The 15306-nt window shown below is 49.7% G+C and overlaps 1 protein-coding gene across 6 annotated transcripts in view; it reads left to right on the top strand.

The window, feature by feature from the left end:
• Nucleotides 1–14734, top strand: part of SSH1 (slingshot protein phosphatase 1) — a 53928-nt gene extending 39194 nt beyond the window's left edge. For 2 of the 6 annotated variants that reach the window (XM_037004302.2, XM_073223687.1), the window contains 5 exons: nucleotides 1779–1825; nucleotides 3253–3399; nucleotides 4943–5143; nucleotides 7047–7614; nucleotides 8700–10400. In XM_037004302.2, the coding sequence (XP_036860197.2) occupies nucleotides 1779–1825; nucleotides 3253–3399; nucleotides 4943–5143; nucleotides 7047–7614; nucleotides 8700–9950 (2214 nt within the window). In that variant the 3' untranslated portion in view covers nucleotides 9951–10400. Of the gene's footprint in view, nucleotides 1–1778; nucleotides 1826–3252; nucleotides 3400–4942; nucleotides 5144–7046; nucleotides 7615–8699; nucleotides 10552–11442 lie in introns of those variants that run through there. The other 4 variants (XR_005057558.2, XM_073223685.1, XM_073223686.1 and 1 more) reach the window with 4 other exon arrangements.
• Nucleotides 14735–15306: the final 572 nt, after the last annotated feature.

Here is a 15306-nt window from a genome sequence, read left to right as displayed (position 1 = left end):
GGAAGGCACGTTACTAAAATTAGAGCGGCAGCGCAGTGTAATGAAAATCAGACCACCAGGGCCGAGTTCCCACCCCCCAGCCTGACTGGCTACGTGACTGGGGGCAAGTCTCTTCCTCGTGTCCCTCAGCTTTATGCATGAGTTGATTATGAGAAGTGAAATGCGTATCTGAAGCACTGCGCACAGTTTCTGTAGGTGCTGGTAAATGGTCACATCTTTAGGAGCAGAAACCGATTCCTGGGTAAGTTGAGAAAGTGTATTTGCTGCCAAAGGCATGACCAGTTTCGTTTTCTGCCCTAGGAAGTCATAGTTCTCCAAATGCATATGGCATGATATATATGAATATATTTACATATATATGTATTTATGTATATCGGTCTTTCCATATATTAAAATATATGAATGTGTGGATTTGAGGCCTCTATCTTGAAAGCTGTGGGGCAGCCCTGGGCTCTGATCTCCAAGCAGTTGACTATTTTCCCTGGTGGAACTGGATCAGAAGGCATGTCAGCTCCTCTCTCCACTAGGTGGTGATCAAGGCAAGAGGGCGCTCCCAGCCTTAGTGGCGCTTCCGTTATTTTTTTGGTGCAATTTGGTGCTTTATGTCACTTTTTCCATGAGAGATACTAAAGGAATTTTTATGCCTGAGCCTCTCCCTCAAGTATGAAAACCCAGCTAACACCCACACGTTGCCCACTCCATCAGGGCCCACGCGTTCTGAGGGGTCTGCCTCTTGGCAAATTTGATAGAAGACTGTAAAGATGGGTCCTTCTGCAGTTTTTATGACTGTCATTCGCATTTCCTAAAAGCAGAGTGATAATTTTTCTTTTTTCCCTACTGTGTTCTTTGCATGCCCAGAAAGGGAGGGTTTGATTTTTTTTTTAAATATGAGTTTACAAGTATTAAAACATGTTATAGAAAGTGAGGAAATACAGGTAAATCTAATGAAGAAAACAAAATGCAGTCTCAGTTTTACAAATTCAGAGGTAGTCACTGTTAGCGTTTTGGTTTATTTATATTCCCATCTTCTAGTTTTTTTTCTTTTTATGCCTATATAGCTTCTTAAAGAGAAAGAAGGAAAGACTCATACTCTTTATATAGTTTTATAAACTGCTTTCTTTAAAAAAAAATTTTTTTTTCACTATGTGGTTTTTCCCTGTGTCATTAAATTCCACCAAAAGTATGATTTATTTTCAACAGCTCCATCATACAGAGCCACCATCATTTATTATAATAATTTATCCTTGTCGGACCTTTGGGTTTTTTCCACTGCTTTGTTATAATTAACTGTAAATATCCTTGTACATAAATCTCTGTGCAAATTCTGGGTGTTTCCTCAGGGTAACTTTTTATAAATGGAATTCCTGGGTCAGAGGATGGGAACTTTTAAAACTGCTTCCCAGAAAAATGTAGACCAAATCCTGCTTTAATTAGTGGGTGTGAACATGCCCTGTCCTGAGTGAGAGGTCAGAGGTCACTGCCTCTGGTGCCAGGCCCCTGCTGGAGTCTTAGCAAAGGAAGCAGTGGGTCGGGGAGGACGGGGAGGCAGGTTTTTCTGAACTTGCTCCTTCCCTGAAGGCCAAGGGGCCAGCGAGGGCCTCCCACTCATGCTGACGACACTGTGAATGCCCCCGGAACTCCCCTTCAGTTCTCTCTGTTCTCCGAGGCAAAGGGCCCATAAAATAACCACCACCATCAGGCCTAGCATGCCCTGCATCCTGTAGGCAGCGCTGAGGCTGACATGTGACATTCATGGGTTTGTGTGATCTGTCCCCCAGGGCTCGGAATGGAATGCATCCAATCTGGAGGAACTGCAGGGCTCAGGGTGAGTCTGCTCCCCTCGTTGCCCCTCGTCCCTCCAGTCTGTGTAGAAACCCTCGGCTCTGCCACGGAGGTTGAGCTTTTGTGCTGCCTGGCTGTAATCACCCTGCACCCCGTCCCCAAAGCAGCTGCTGGGCTGATTTGCATAGCTAAACAGATGTGCTTCAAAATGCCACCTCCTGAATAATTCATGGATTTTAGATTTTACTAGGGTTTTGTGTGATTGTGTGTGTCAGAGAGAAGGATTCTTAATCACACTCAAATGGTCTAGGACAGCCTGGATGCTGACAGTTCCGTGAGCCCCCCTCCCTTTGCCCCACTGCCCAACAGAGGTGCTGGGAGTCCTGGTGTGGGCACACATAACTGCTGGGCCAGTCAGCAACTCCGACCCCCTGACCACTCCTGGTTCCATCTGAGGTTACATATTTGGGCCTGATGGGAATCTTGTGACTGAATACTCAGTGTTGGCCAGAAACATATGCCTGTCTTAGTCTGAGAAATGCTCAGCAGCAAGAATAAAAAGTGTTTAAATCTAGACCTTCAAGAACAGATGTCTGGACTTTTTTTTTTTTTTTTAAATAACACAGCCACAAAATCACCATTCTGTGGGTCTGACAGGATGGCATTCTTGAATTACTGCGTTTAAAAATCAAGACTAAACAAATCTTAAAATACATTTTTAGAACTACTGGTTAAAATGTGTCCTTTCAACAGAAAGTATTCATGAAATGTAGGCTGATCCTCTCAGTGCTTTTTCTCTTGCTGCAAATAAAGAAATAATTTTTAAAGGTAATTTTAAAAGCACTTAGAAGTGCTTTCTGAAAATCTATTTGAGGTGTTTTCTAACTCCTGAAATTGTTTTGGTCTTCCAGGAATTTAAGTATTACATTTAGAAAACTACAGAGCCTGGGTTAGCAGACCCTCTCAAGTATTTATTTATTTATAGGCTGCCCTGTTTCAAAAAGGATTTAAAGCAGTTCCCAAGGACATAAATAACAGATAGATATATTCTGCTTTTTAGCTATCTCAAAGTGGAGACTGTTTTTTTTAGAGCGTCTATACACTCTATATAATAGTTAGAAATTTTGAAATTTAGAAAAGTCGAAAAATGTATTGAAGTAATAAATGTATCTACTTTCTAGAATTAACATTGCTTAACAATGCTTTGGGCTGAGTCGTCTTCTACACGTGTTTTATAAAGAGATTTGCTTTTTATTAAAAGTACATGGGATCCTCGATCCTGACTGTCATGGGAGCTCCCTCATCCCATAGAGGGCATTTAGAGAAATACAAAAAAAAACACTATTAAGGAAAAATAAAAGTACTGCCATCAACATATACTCTTTATTAATGTATGTGTTGTTACTCTGATTTTTTGCAGTTCCGCATGCTGATTCTCCAAATTTGCTGTTTATTTTTTTCTCATTGCAGCGTGGACTACATTCTGAATGTCACTAGAGAGATAGATAATTTTTTTCCTGGCTTATTTGCGTATCATAACATCCGAGTGTATGATGAAGAGACAACTGACCTTCTTGCCCACTGGAACGAAGCTTACCATTTCATAAACAAAGCGAAGTAAGTGGGCGGAGAAGCCAAAGAAACCGGGCTGAGGCAGAAACTGGCAGACACCGGGTGGGCAGAGATTAATGACAGTCCCAGACACAGACTTCTCCTGGTCTGTGGAGGCTTCAGTGTCTGGTGGACTTCTGATTTTAGACCCCAGAATCCTGAACACCAAAGGGGCAAAGTTTATCTTCACCAGGAGGAGACGCCACTGAGCTTGTTATCTTCCATCTAGTGTTGATGGTGACCTTTGACCCCAGTCTCATCATCAGCACTGGTTCCAGCAAGGATCTGATACTAAGTGGACACTCTTAGGAGCTCAGCCCACAGGGAGTCAGTGAGCCAAAGGAGGAAGGAGGGTAGGGCCGGTCGCCCGGGACTGAGCCCCTCTGGGGCCTGGGGCGAACGCCCTCGGCCATGGCCTATGCTTTCCATCTGAGTCAGTGCATTTGCCTGTTCGTGGACTGGGCCAGACCATCAGAGGTCCCCACTGCTCCAAGCCTGTCACCAGTGTCACCCATCTTGCCCTCACCTTATTCTCCTGCAGAACAGCTCTTATTCAAGAACAGAAAGAGAACCCTTGGAGATGCAATCAAGAGAAACCCCATCTTCTGCTTTGTACCCCTCCAGGTCAAAGCACAGAATCCCTTGCCAAATCTTAGTTTGCTTGCATTCCCAGGGGATAGACTTCAGACCAGCATTCTAAAAAAAAAACCTGAGATTGGGGTCAGATTTTAGGCCTAGAGTGTAGGGAATGAGCCTGTGCCCACCTGACCAGCAGATTGCTTCTCACATAAGCAGGCAGGGTGGTCGGTCTGCCTCCTGTACAAGAAAAGCTTCATAGGGGCAGTGCAGCCCCTTCAGTGTGGGGTTCCCTCACCATCTCGGGGAAGTGAGGCCTGAAGAGCCGCTGTCCCGGCCTTACCTGTAAATACAGCCAGGCCAGGGCCAGTGCCTCCTCCTTGCAGACACCCTGAAGGCCCTGTCGTCTTTGGCTTCTTTCTCTCCCGGTGGGTCTCCGCTGCTGCTGTGCTTGCTCCGGCGTCCCAACGCTCCTGTCTGGTGAGCATCTCGCTGTCCCCAGGGCCTGGCAGGCTTGGGTTCGCTGATCCCATTCTTCTACAGCAACCGGTTCCCCGTCTCCATCTGCTCCAGCAGCTGAATAGCTTCCGCAAAGATCCCTTTAGCTGCTCGGTTGCTTCCCGCAAAGGAGGTTTTGTCACCTGGCCTATCCCAGCCATGTGGGAAGACTCCCACTTTGTCCCTGAAGGCGGCCAGTCTCATTTTGTCCCTAAAGGTGTGCCAGATTGGGGAGCTCCCCTGCAAAACTTGGCGGGCAAAGACAGGTTTATCTCGATGTCCCATTGTGTGCTAATTGATTTTTGCAGTCAAGTTATTTCCTTTCCAGGGTGTGTGGACATCTGCTGCATAAACATCAGGACCTACAAGAGTCTGAGCAATGAGGGAACTTCAGGGTTGGAAAAAAATCTGTTGGGTAAAACCCAAGATAATGTTGTTTAAGCTTTCAACCCTTTCCCCCTCCACACCACTGCAGGAGGAACCACTCCAAGTGCCTGGTACATTGCAAAATGGGTGTCAGTCGATCGGCTTCCACCGTCATAGCCTATGCCATGAAGGAATTTGGCTGGCCTCTGGAGAAAGCTTACAACTATGTGAAGCAAAAGCGCAGCATTACACGCCCCAACGCAGGCTTTATGAGGCAGCTGTCTGAGTATGAAGGCATCTTGGATGCGAGGTGGGTGACAGTCTGCAGAGGACTGGCAGACCCAGCTGGAGAAGCCACACAGCCAAGCCGGCTGGGCTGCCACCCCAGTCCTTCCACCGCTTTGCCCCTGGGGTTTAAGGAGTGGTTTCCACGAGGGATCTGTTTTGATTTTGCTGGCACACTGGAAGCTAGTTTGCTGCTGGAGGGAACGGTGCCTAACTTCTAAACCAGGGCATGACTCCGTGTGTGTCCAGGGCATGTTGGACACCCGTTTGCCGAGCATCTGCTTTGCGCCCAGCCCTGTGCCAAGCTTCACAGCATAGCATTCTCCCAGACTGCAGAGCAGACCATATGCTGCCGCTGATGAGCTGGGCAGCTTAGGGCAAGCTTGTCAGTCACCCTCACCCTCAGTTTCCCCTTCAGCATTAAGAATTGAAGCCCACCTGACAGGGTCGTGAGATTTATATGAGTATTGAACAATCTCACGTTTATAGGCACTTTGCTGGATCTGACTCATGTTAATAATAATGTGGCTTCTTTTTAAATGTCTAATCCCCACCCTAAAAAGCTCTGCAAAGTACAGGTTATCCCCAACTTATGGGAGACTGAGGAGCCGACGCTCGAGAGTGACTTGCCCCACATCACACAGCTGGTGGGTGGCAGAAGGGAGACACATGTCCGGCTGTCAGCCTTCAAAGCTCCAGGGCAGACAGGCCCTGAGGTTTTCCTGTCCTCTTGGGGGCTCCCCACCTGCTGGCCCCTGGTGGATCCCTTTGGACTCTGGGACTCACTTTCCTCCATTCCCTCTCTATTCAGTCTGTATGAAGCCCCTCTGGATTATTTCTGACTGGATTGTGAGGAGGCCGCAGACCAAGTCCACAGATAGCCTCCTTGCATGTTTGGGGAGGCGGGAGTGCCCCATGGGGTCCAGTCTGGGGAACAGCTCTGGGTATCCCTGGACTCCATCATTCGCAGCCAGAGGGTGGCTGGACAGACCCCAGGGTGGGGCCCCAGGAACGGGGTGGGCGTTTTGCATCCTGCTCTACCTTCCCTTGTCTCTTTGTCACTTGCTGCCATCAGGGCTTTACAGCCCAATCCGAGGGCCCTCTTGGCCTTCCCCGGAACTTGCATAAGGGGCAAATGGTCAAGAATGACAATGGTGCTCCCTTGCATTGAAGAACAACCGATAATCCTCAGCTTATGCCGTCCTTTGGCATTCACTTTTCTCTTGTCCTGACCTTCAAAGCCCCGTGGCATTGGTATTGCTCTGAGGTTCCTGGGGGCGACTTACTTATTTCACTATAAGCCTTTTTCTTTCATCCTCTTCTTTTCACCCTTATGTTAAAAATGTATTATAAAAATAATACCACATTATTATAAGACATACTTTAAAAACTGACCCATAGTCTTTCTGACCTAGACAAACATTTCCAGTTTTCTCAGATCTTCCCAACTTTATTCATGTGTATTACATGCTTACGTCATCATGTTAGCATTTATAAATCTTATTTACACTCTGTCTTGATCTCCATTGACTCCCTACAATATAGGTAGGAGAGAATTATTCTTTTTTTTTTAGGAGAGAATTATTCTTTTTTGGCAGATGGAGAAACCGAGAGGTGAAACGTTACGTGGCATGGCTAATAAGCTCACAAAATGAGATGGGACAGTAGGATCGTGATAGCATTTCAAGTCTGGACTCTCCTCATGTCATCATCCCACGACAGAAAGTCGTTCAAGGCTTCCCATGATGGGAGGCCATGAGTTAGGGTCCTAGTGTTACTTCTGTCGTCCTTGTGTTTCCTGGGGACAGATGAATAGAGAGCAGCTTTACCTAAGCGCGCCTTGTCTGTCCCTTGCTAGCTCACCCCCACCCTCTTCCAGGACACAGTAGGCTCTGGCCTCTGCTGACCTTCCTCTGTCCTTCCCTCAGCAAACAGCGGCACAACAAGCTGTGGCGCCAGCAGACCAAGAGCTGCCTGCAGCAGCCTGTGGATGACCCTGCAGGGCCTGGGGACTTCTTGCCAGAGACCCTGGATGACACCCCAGAAGGCCAGCTGCCCTGCTTGGACGATGCCGCCCAGCCTGGTTTCCCAGGCAGCAGGTCCTCAGGAGGACCCGCTCTTCCCTGCTGTTTCCGGCGACTCTCAGACCCTGTCCTGCACTCCCTGAATGACGAAACAGCCAGCGTGGTCCCCCTGGAGGACCTGGAGAGGGACGCTCTGTTGGGGGAAACGGCTCAGCCAGCAGAGGGTCACAAGCCTGCCAGACATGCCCAGGAAGGTTCTGGACTCTGTGAGAAGGAAATGAAGAAGAAACTAGAGTTTGGGAGCCCCGAAGCCCGCTGTGGCTCCTTGCCACAGGTGGAGGAGATGGAAAGGGAGGAGGGCCCCGGAGGAGGGAGGTGGGGGCAGCCCCCAGCCCAGCTTGACAAAACCCTGCTCAACTGCGAAAACCTAAATAACAACAACAGCAAGAGGAGCTGCCCGGACGACTTTGAGGTAAGCCCGGGCCGGTGGGCGGGCGCAGCGGGCCGCAGGCTTCCATCCTGCCCCGCAGAGCAGCTCCCGCACACCCCTGGCACTCCTCTCCGCCAGCTCGGCAGCCCTCACCCCCAGCAACCAGGGGCTTATCTCAGAGCAATTCTGCAGGCTAATGGGGGCTGTAGACATACTGAGGATCAGGGATCCGTAGGGGACATGACTAATCCCTGCACGCCCTCTTCACCCATGCACCCTGTTCATGTCTCAGGAACAGCTTCCAACTCTATTTCAACCTGGAGAAGAAGGTAAATGAAGGATGCAGCCCTCCTTTCCTGGCCAGAATTTGACTGAATGGGTGATATTATCTAGGGTGCCGGACCTAGAGACAAACATTCATTCATTTGTTCAACTCGTTTATTAACTGTGTGGCCAGGTTGGTGGGGGGATACAGCTATAAGATAACTAGGGACAGAGGGTCAGCACATAAGGATGTAACACAGGTACAGCTGGTGGTCAGCAGTGACAGAGAAACCATGGCATGGTGGGAAATAACTTGGAGGGGAGGAAATGAGAAGGAGCCAGGAGGAGGGTCTTCCTGGCCCAAGGAGCAGCAGGTGCCAAGCCCCTGAGGGCAGAGAGCCTGGTGGGTGCGTGAGGGACAGGATCTGGGTGCAGTCGTTGAGAGGCAGTGGTCTGAGGTGAGGTTGGACAGGTGGCCGGGATTCATGGAGCCTTCCAGCATGATGGCAGGACTCTGAATGTTCCAGGGCACTAGGAAGCCCTCTGGCTGTGGTTTTCAGACAGCCTGGGAGAGACTGGAAGTGGGAATCCAAGCTGACAGTGGTTCAGGATGGGGTGAGGACAGACATCCACAGCTTGGGAGGTGTGTGGGGGTGGAGCTCTGCTGCCCCTTCTGTCTTGTTCTCCCTTCTCCCCACCCCAGGCCCTCTGCACAGCTCTCCCTCTACCAAGCCTCTGTTACTCACGGTCGGTCGGGATCCGAGCACTGCCATCCGGCGCCTGCCCTGGCCCCCGATGCCCTGCTGGTCTGTCGTGGTCTTGGCTCAGGGCTGCACTCTCATGACGTTCTTGTCCCCTTTCAGCATGCTGCCCTTTTTGGGATCCTTAACAAAGTGAAGCCTTCCTACAAATCCTGTGCCGACTGCATGTACCCTACAGCCATCAGGGCTCCAGAGGCCTTGGGGGAGCAGTGCGAGAACCCCTGTGCTCCTGCCATCTGCACCCAGCCAGCCTTCCTGCCCCACCTCACTTCTTCTCCTGTGGGCCACATGTCTTGTAGGTCCCGAGCTTTGGAGAAGCTGGCCTCTGGGCCAACCAAAAGTCCCCCATTTCTACCACCAGCAGGCTCGAGGAGGCCAGACTCCAGTGGTTCTGGGGCAGGGGCTGTCCCAGAGCTACCAGCTAGCCTTTTGGAACCTTCCAGAGAGACCCAAAAAGTCCTGCCAAAGTCCCTCCTTTTGAAGAACTCTCACTGTGATAAGAACTCTCCCACCATGGAAGTCGTGAAGGAGGAACCGCCATCTAAGAAAGATCTGAAGCCGGCCAAGGACCTGCGTCTGCTGTTCAGTAAAGAATCCGAGAAACCCACAACCAACAGCTACTTGATGCAGCACCAGGAATCCATCATTCAGCTGCAGAAGGCAGGCTTGGTCCGCAAGCACACCAAAGAACTGGAGAGGCTAAAGGGCATGCCTGCAGACCCAGCGTCTCCCTTCAGGGACAGCGCCAGCAGCAGGCTGGAGGCCAGCATACCAGAGGAGAACCAGGATCTGGCTGCTGTCTCTCCCCCGGGACCCCCGGCTCCACCCAGCATTGCTGGGGGCGAGAAGTCAGACTCTGCCCACCCCCCACCGGAAGGGGCCTCGTTGAAAAGCCCCACTCCCTTCCTCTGCCGCCTGGACCACACCAGTCATTTTTCAAAAGACTTTCTGAAGACCATCTGCTACACACCCACCTCCTCCTCCATGAGTTCCAACCTGACCCGGAGTTCCAGTAGTGACAGCATCCACAGCGTCCGTGGGAAGCCGGGCCTGGTGAAGCAGCGGACGCAGGAGATCGAGACCCGGCTCCGCCTGGCAGGCCTCACGGTTTCGTCCCCACTGAAGCGCTCCCACTCTCTTGCCAAGCTTGGAAGTCTCAACTTCTCGACCGAGGACCTGTCCTGTGAGGCCGACGTGTCCACAATAGCCGACTCCCAGGGTGCCAAGCTGAGTGAGTGTTCCTTCTTGAACGCGTCCCAGGCAACCGCAGGGAATCCAGCCGCAACCTCTGAACAGTCAGGGAAATCTGCCCCAGAAAACTTGAGAAGCTCCTCGTCGATGAGCAAAAGCTGACCCGCCTTTGCTGCGATTGGACTTAACATTTTCACATGATTCTTCCCTTAGTTTCACTGTGCATTTTGCTCAGCCCAGTACATCTTGATTTCTCGTAACAATTGGCATTCTCCTAACTGTTCTTCCCTTCTTGCCACCAGGGGAGGTGAAGGAACAAAAATAACTTAACACGTAGCACAAGAAGAAAGGGGAGATGTCAGTGGTGTGGCCTGGGGGAACCAGAAGCTGTCAACCAGTAGGCACAAAATTCTAATCCCCAAGTCATGTGTTTCTTTTTCAAAACCAATCATGTTTAAAGAAGAGCATAGACAGATATGCACACATACTGTTGTACTCTGCAACATGCGAAAGAATAGTTGTGGTGACGGGATCATCACCCTGGGGCACGTTCCTAGCTCGTTCAGGCCCTCTTGGGAAAACTCTTGGATGGCAATATAAGTCCTACCTCTGTTCCTGCTGTGCTTTTGATTTTTAAAATACAGTAATGACCAAGGCTCCTTCCAGGGAAAAATGCTGTGTCAGGAAACAAAATTTGTATTTTTTTGGTTGGGACCCCAAAAAGTGTTAAGACTATAAAGTGGACCATACCACGCACTGCCAGGTAAAGTCATACACAGGCGTAAATGCTGTGGCACCAGCCCTGTGGTGCGTGGAGACCCTCTGTGCAGTGGACTTCTCTGGCCTGCTGTGTTGTCGCAGCTGAGTGATGAGTGTCTGGCCTGCACTGGGTGCGGTGGGGGGGATGTGATGTCCTCTGCTGGGGCTAATGGTGAGGTTCAGATTGCTCCCCACCTGGCCTCCAGAGCACTGTTGAGTCTCACCTGCTGCTGAACCCAGTGTGGCTGTGTGGTTTTGAAAGCGCTCGCGTGTCTGGCAGGGGTGTGGTTCTGAGATGGGGTCACCCTGCCAGCAGTCCGGCCCATGGGTTTGTTAGGTCCCATCCACTCCTGTCTGGCAGGGAGAGGAAATGTTGGTTGGCGGTGAGGCTCTCCTGTCAGTCCCTATTCAGGAGCAACTCAGAAGCAGCTTCTCTGTGAGGAACTGGACTGTAGAGAAGCTTCCCGGATGTTTACTGCTTCCTGCTTGTCTCCCACTCTTCTCAGCAGTGAGAATGGAGTAAAGGAGGGGTCTGTAGTCCCTGGCTGGGCTCGGGGGCAGCGCCTTTGAGAATTAGGTGAGCTTTGTGGGACATGCTGCTGCAGGCTCTGGGCTTAAGTGGAGGGACTCACTTACTGTCAGCAAGACAGGATGATGAAATATTCTGAAGAGAGGGAAGAGGCTTGGTAGAGAAGGCAGGAAGTTTTAATTCAGGGGTCAGCAAACTATGGTGTGTGGCCCCATGAGCTGAGAATGGTTTTTACATTTTTAAGGGATTATAAAAAAAGAAGCTAATACACCGCAGAGACCATGTAACCTGCAAAGCCTAAGATATCTACTATCAGGCTCTTTGTAGAAAAAAATTGCTGACCTCTGGTTTTATTTGACAACACAGGCCTGCCCAGAGCCCTCCAGGAAGAAGCTGGGTAAATTTGAAGGCCTTCCCTGCCTCTTCAACATGTCATGCCAAGCCCTTCCCTCCCCACCACCCGGACTTTGTCGCCCACCTGTGTCCCTGCAGGTGGGGTGGCTTTGTACACGCAGGGGCACTGCTCGCTGAAGTGCTCCCACATCTGCAACTCGCTCTCCGCTGGGTCAGCCAGAGTGATTCGGTGACACCAGAAAGCCTCCAAAGGCCAGGCCACTTCTGAAAGTGGGCGAATGAGTCGCCATCGTACACCTTACATTGGTCAGAACTGGGCCTCCCGAAGCAGCCATTCCAGAGAGCACCCCAGGCAGGGTCTTCAGGAGCAAGACTAGCCCCCATTTCAACAAGTGAATAGTCGTTGCAAAAACCCTCTCTCCAGGACCTTTTTCTCCCTGGCATTGTTTTCTGTTTTTGTTTTTGTAAGCATACATTATTTCACTTTATACCTTAAGAATTTATTTTTCCACCACTGACAATTGAGATCATCTGAAATGGTGATTACCTACTTAAGCCCTGTTGAGTCCCCCTCTTCCCTGCCAGCAAAAGCGTATTCTCATAAAATATATCAAGTTCGATGTTTTGCCAAAGTAAATTTCATGTGGTGGATCAATTTTTGTGTCAAAATAATCCTTTAGATTTGGTGATGACAGGCTTATGTTGGTTTTTTAGGCTCATCTGTGTATAAGAACAGTATGGTTTAAAAAACTTTAATTTTGATAGCCATAATTTTTCTTAATCAGTTAAAAGGTGGGGGAGGATTACAAATATGAGTGGGTCTTTGGCTTTTGGCAGACTTACCCATTCATTTTCAGAAGCACAGCTCGTACAGCAGCAGCTGAACAGACCAGGGCTCAGGTGCCCATCATCGGAGCAGAATGAAGCGTGCTCGCGCTGACAGGTGTCACTGGGGCCTGGAGAGAAGGACCGGTGTTTCTCCCAAGACCCAGATTGGCTGCATGTAAGCATATGACAAATTGCTCTTGAAAATATACTGACAGAACAAGCATCCTGCCAGGCTTGGGGGCACCTTGGTAAAGACGGATTCATACCAGAGTCTGAAAAGAAAGTTTGCACCATGAGATATGCCGTACCTTGGCCAATACTTTGCCTGAAGTCCTAGCTGATGGGGAAGATTCTGAACAGGAGTGGCAGGGTGAGCGGCAGGGGTTTATGCTGTGAAAACCATTGATTTTGGTGACGGCCGTTTTCAGGGAATGCCTTTGCTGAATTAACAGAGAATGAAAACTTTTCTAAATCTTGATTGATGCCCTGTGTAGTCAGCTGCATTTCTTCTTTCACTTTGACTTCCACTTTCATTCATGTGCCGTACCAAAAGTTAGGCTAAACTTTTCTAGATCTCCTTGCATTGATACAGGGAGGTCTGTCTGGCAACCAGGCTGTCCTCTGAGCATGATTTGACAATGCCAGCTTTCTCTTAGGGCTGCTTCAGGGTCGTGGAGCAGTGTCCGTCATTGCATGACCTTAAGAACAAGGTGTACTGCTTTTAGCGTTCCTTGCTTCTGTGATCTCAGTGTGGGGACCCAGGCCCACCTTTGGGCTGCTGGGGAGGGGCACCCTGTCCAGGCATTCAGAGTACTCACAGGTGCTCACAGGTGGCTGCACTGTTCAACCTCTTCTCCACCCGACCCTCTCCAGCTAAGAAGCATTCCAGCCCATTCTAAAGCCCCTTGTGGGTAAGTGCAGAGGTGCCACAGGACGGAGACAAAGTTGCAATAGAGTTAACATCTTCAGTAAACCCTGTACTTTGGCACTCTTACCTCCACATGGGCAGGATGCCAGAAGGTTGACGACTCCCCCTCTTCCCTGGGGTCATTTCTTCCTAGTGAGAACAAATGTGGCACCATTTAGTCAAGATCACACACATCACCTCACCCAGGGTGTCTGAAGAGGGACCGCTCTGTTGAGCAGAAGTGCCTGGTGCCAGAATATATTTCACCCAACCCTACTCTGCTCGCCACCTAGCAGGGCTTCCCCAAAACACACATGACGCAGCAAGGGTGACGGCCTCTCTGGCAGGAGAGCTAGATGGCCCAGGAAATTAGCGACATGGGGACAGCACAGTGCAGTACCTGCTCTGGTCTCACCCCTCAGGGTCTTGCAGATGCCACATGCCAAACAAAAGCTGATTGACCCCCCGTGCTCAACTACTTGGTTTTTTTATTGTCTGCTCTGCATTTGAATACCCACGTGTATGAGTCCACTGCGTGTATAGATACAGGCATATTTAAAACTTGAATAAGATCATCTTGTGCATCACTTCTCTCACCCACACACATGCTGCGCCACTGAGCATGAAGCAGGCCACCTTGACCGATTCAGCGGGACACCGCACAGCGCTACCCTCGGCAGATCTGATGTGACTGCCTTGTCCTGTGGTAGGTGCTATGGCCCCAGCTTCAGTCAGTCCCTCAAGCAGGGGTCTTTATAACCAGACCTCCAGTTCCCTGCTGCCCTTACGTTGGCCGTGCTGCGCCAGAAGATGGCTGCTTCCTCCCTCTTTTCCTACACTGTAATTATTGTTTTACAATGGAGTGCCTTAATAATAGTTTACAAATACTGTGTATTTATAAGGGAAACTGTTAAGCTCTCACTTTCTGTGATTGGAAACTTTGCCTTGTCAGTGGTGGTTGGCGTTTGGGCTGGAGCTCGCCCATCCCTTACTCGTACATTTTGACACGTGTGCCCACAACGGCCTGAGGAGCATTGCTAGAAATGGCGCTGGTAGTTCCCGCAGGCAAGGCAGGCATTGACTCACACTTCGTGCCATTGTAGCGAGGAAAGAACGGAACTTGGTTTGGTAGCCAGCTGGGGGATGGCACAGTCCACGGCCCTGTCTGGACTTCAGCCCAGCACACGTACCCCCACCGACCCCCCGTTTCTCCCATCACATAATTGTACTCTTGCAGATTTTATTACCACCTAGGCCACCCTGTTTTCCTCTCTGTTGGTGTAGGTACAAATAACACCCCCCACCTCAAGATCAGGAGCTCCACAAGATAAGTTCTTCAGGTTTCAGAAACTGCCGGTGGGTTCCAATGTGTTGCATTATGATATTGATGATTTTTAATTATATTGCTTTCCTTGTTTTTTTATATTATGTATTTAAAAGGCAGTATCTTTTATACTGTGAATTTGCAGTAGAAGATGCATAATGCACTTTTTTTTTTTACTTATGTTGGTGTGTACTGTATATAGTCTGTGTGCTTCTTGTGATGAAAATAAACTTTTTCTTTATAAATGCTGGTGACCTGTGAATTGTGCAAAGTCAGCTGCCTCCTCAAGCCTTGAAAGGATAGTTGGGCGCATCTTCATCGCCATGATGGCCAGTCTTTACTAAGCACCTGCTGTGTGCTAAGCCCCTGCTAAAAACCTGGACCAAAGAGAACCAAGGGAAGACATGTTCACTTCTCCAAGAATTGTCTTTCTTCCTCCTGATTTATCAGTAAGAAAAAACAGGTCCACTTGTGGGTGGTCATTTGTATACCACAAAAAAACTGTCTTCGCCAGGGTGGGACTTGGACTTTGGGTGGCATCTCCTCCCACACAAGCATAAAACATAAAGCCAGAGTGGGCTTCAGAGACCCACCGGTGCTCCTCCCACCACCCCTCATGGGAGAGGGGACTGTGGCAGCTGATTATTGCCAGTGGCCAAGGCAGGAATCCCGGGGAGTATCTGTCTCTGGACACAGCAGGGGCTTGTCCTGTACCCATGTCACAGGCCACTGCAGCTCAGGTGGCTCTTCTCCCTCAGTGACTCACAAAGCCAGGCAGCTTCCATTTAAAACTCTGCCATCTTAGAGTTCTTAAGCG

This window comes from Manis javanica, chromosome 15, assembly GCF_040802235.1.
Source record: "Manis javanica isolate MJ-LG chromosome 15, MJ_LKY, whole genome shotgun sequence".
In the NCBI taxonomy this organism is placed as follows: Eukaryota; Metazoa; Chordata; class Mammalia; order Pholidota; family Manidae; genus Manis; species Manis javanica.
This window is presented reverse-complemented; position numbering and strand designations above follow the sequence as displayed.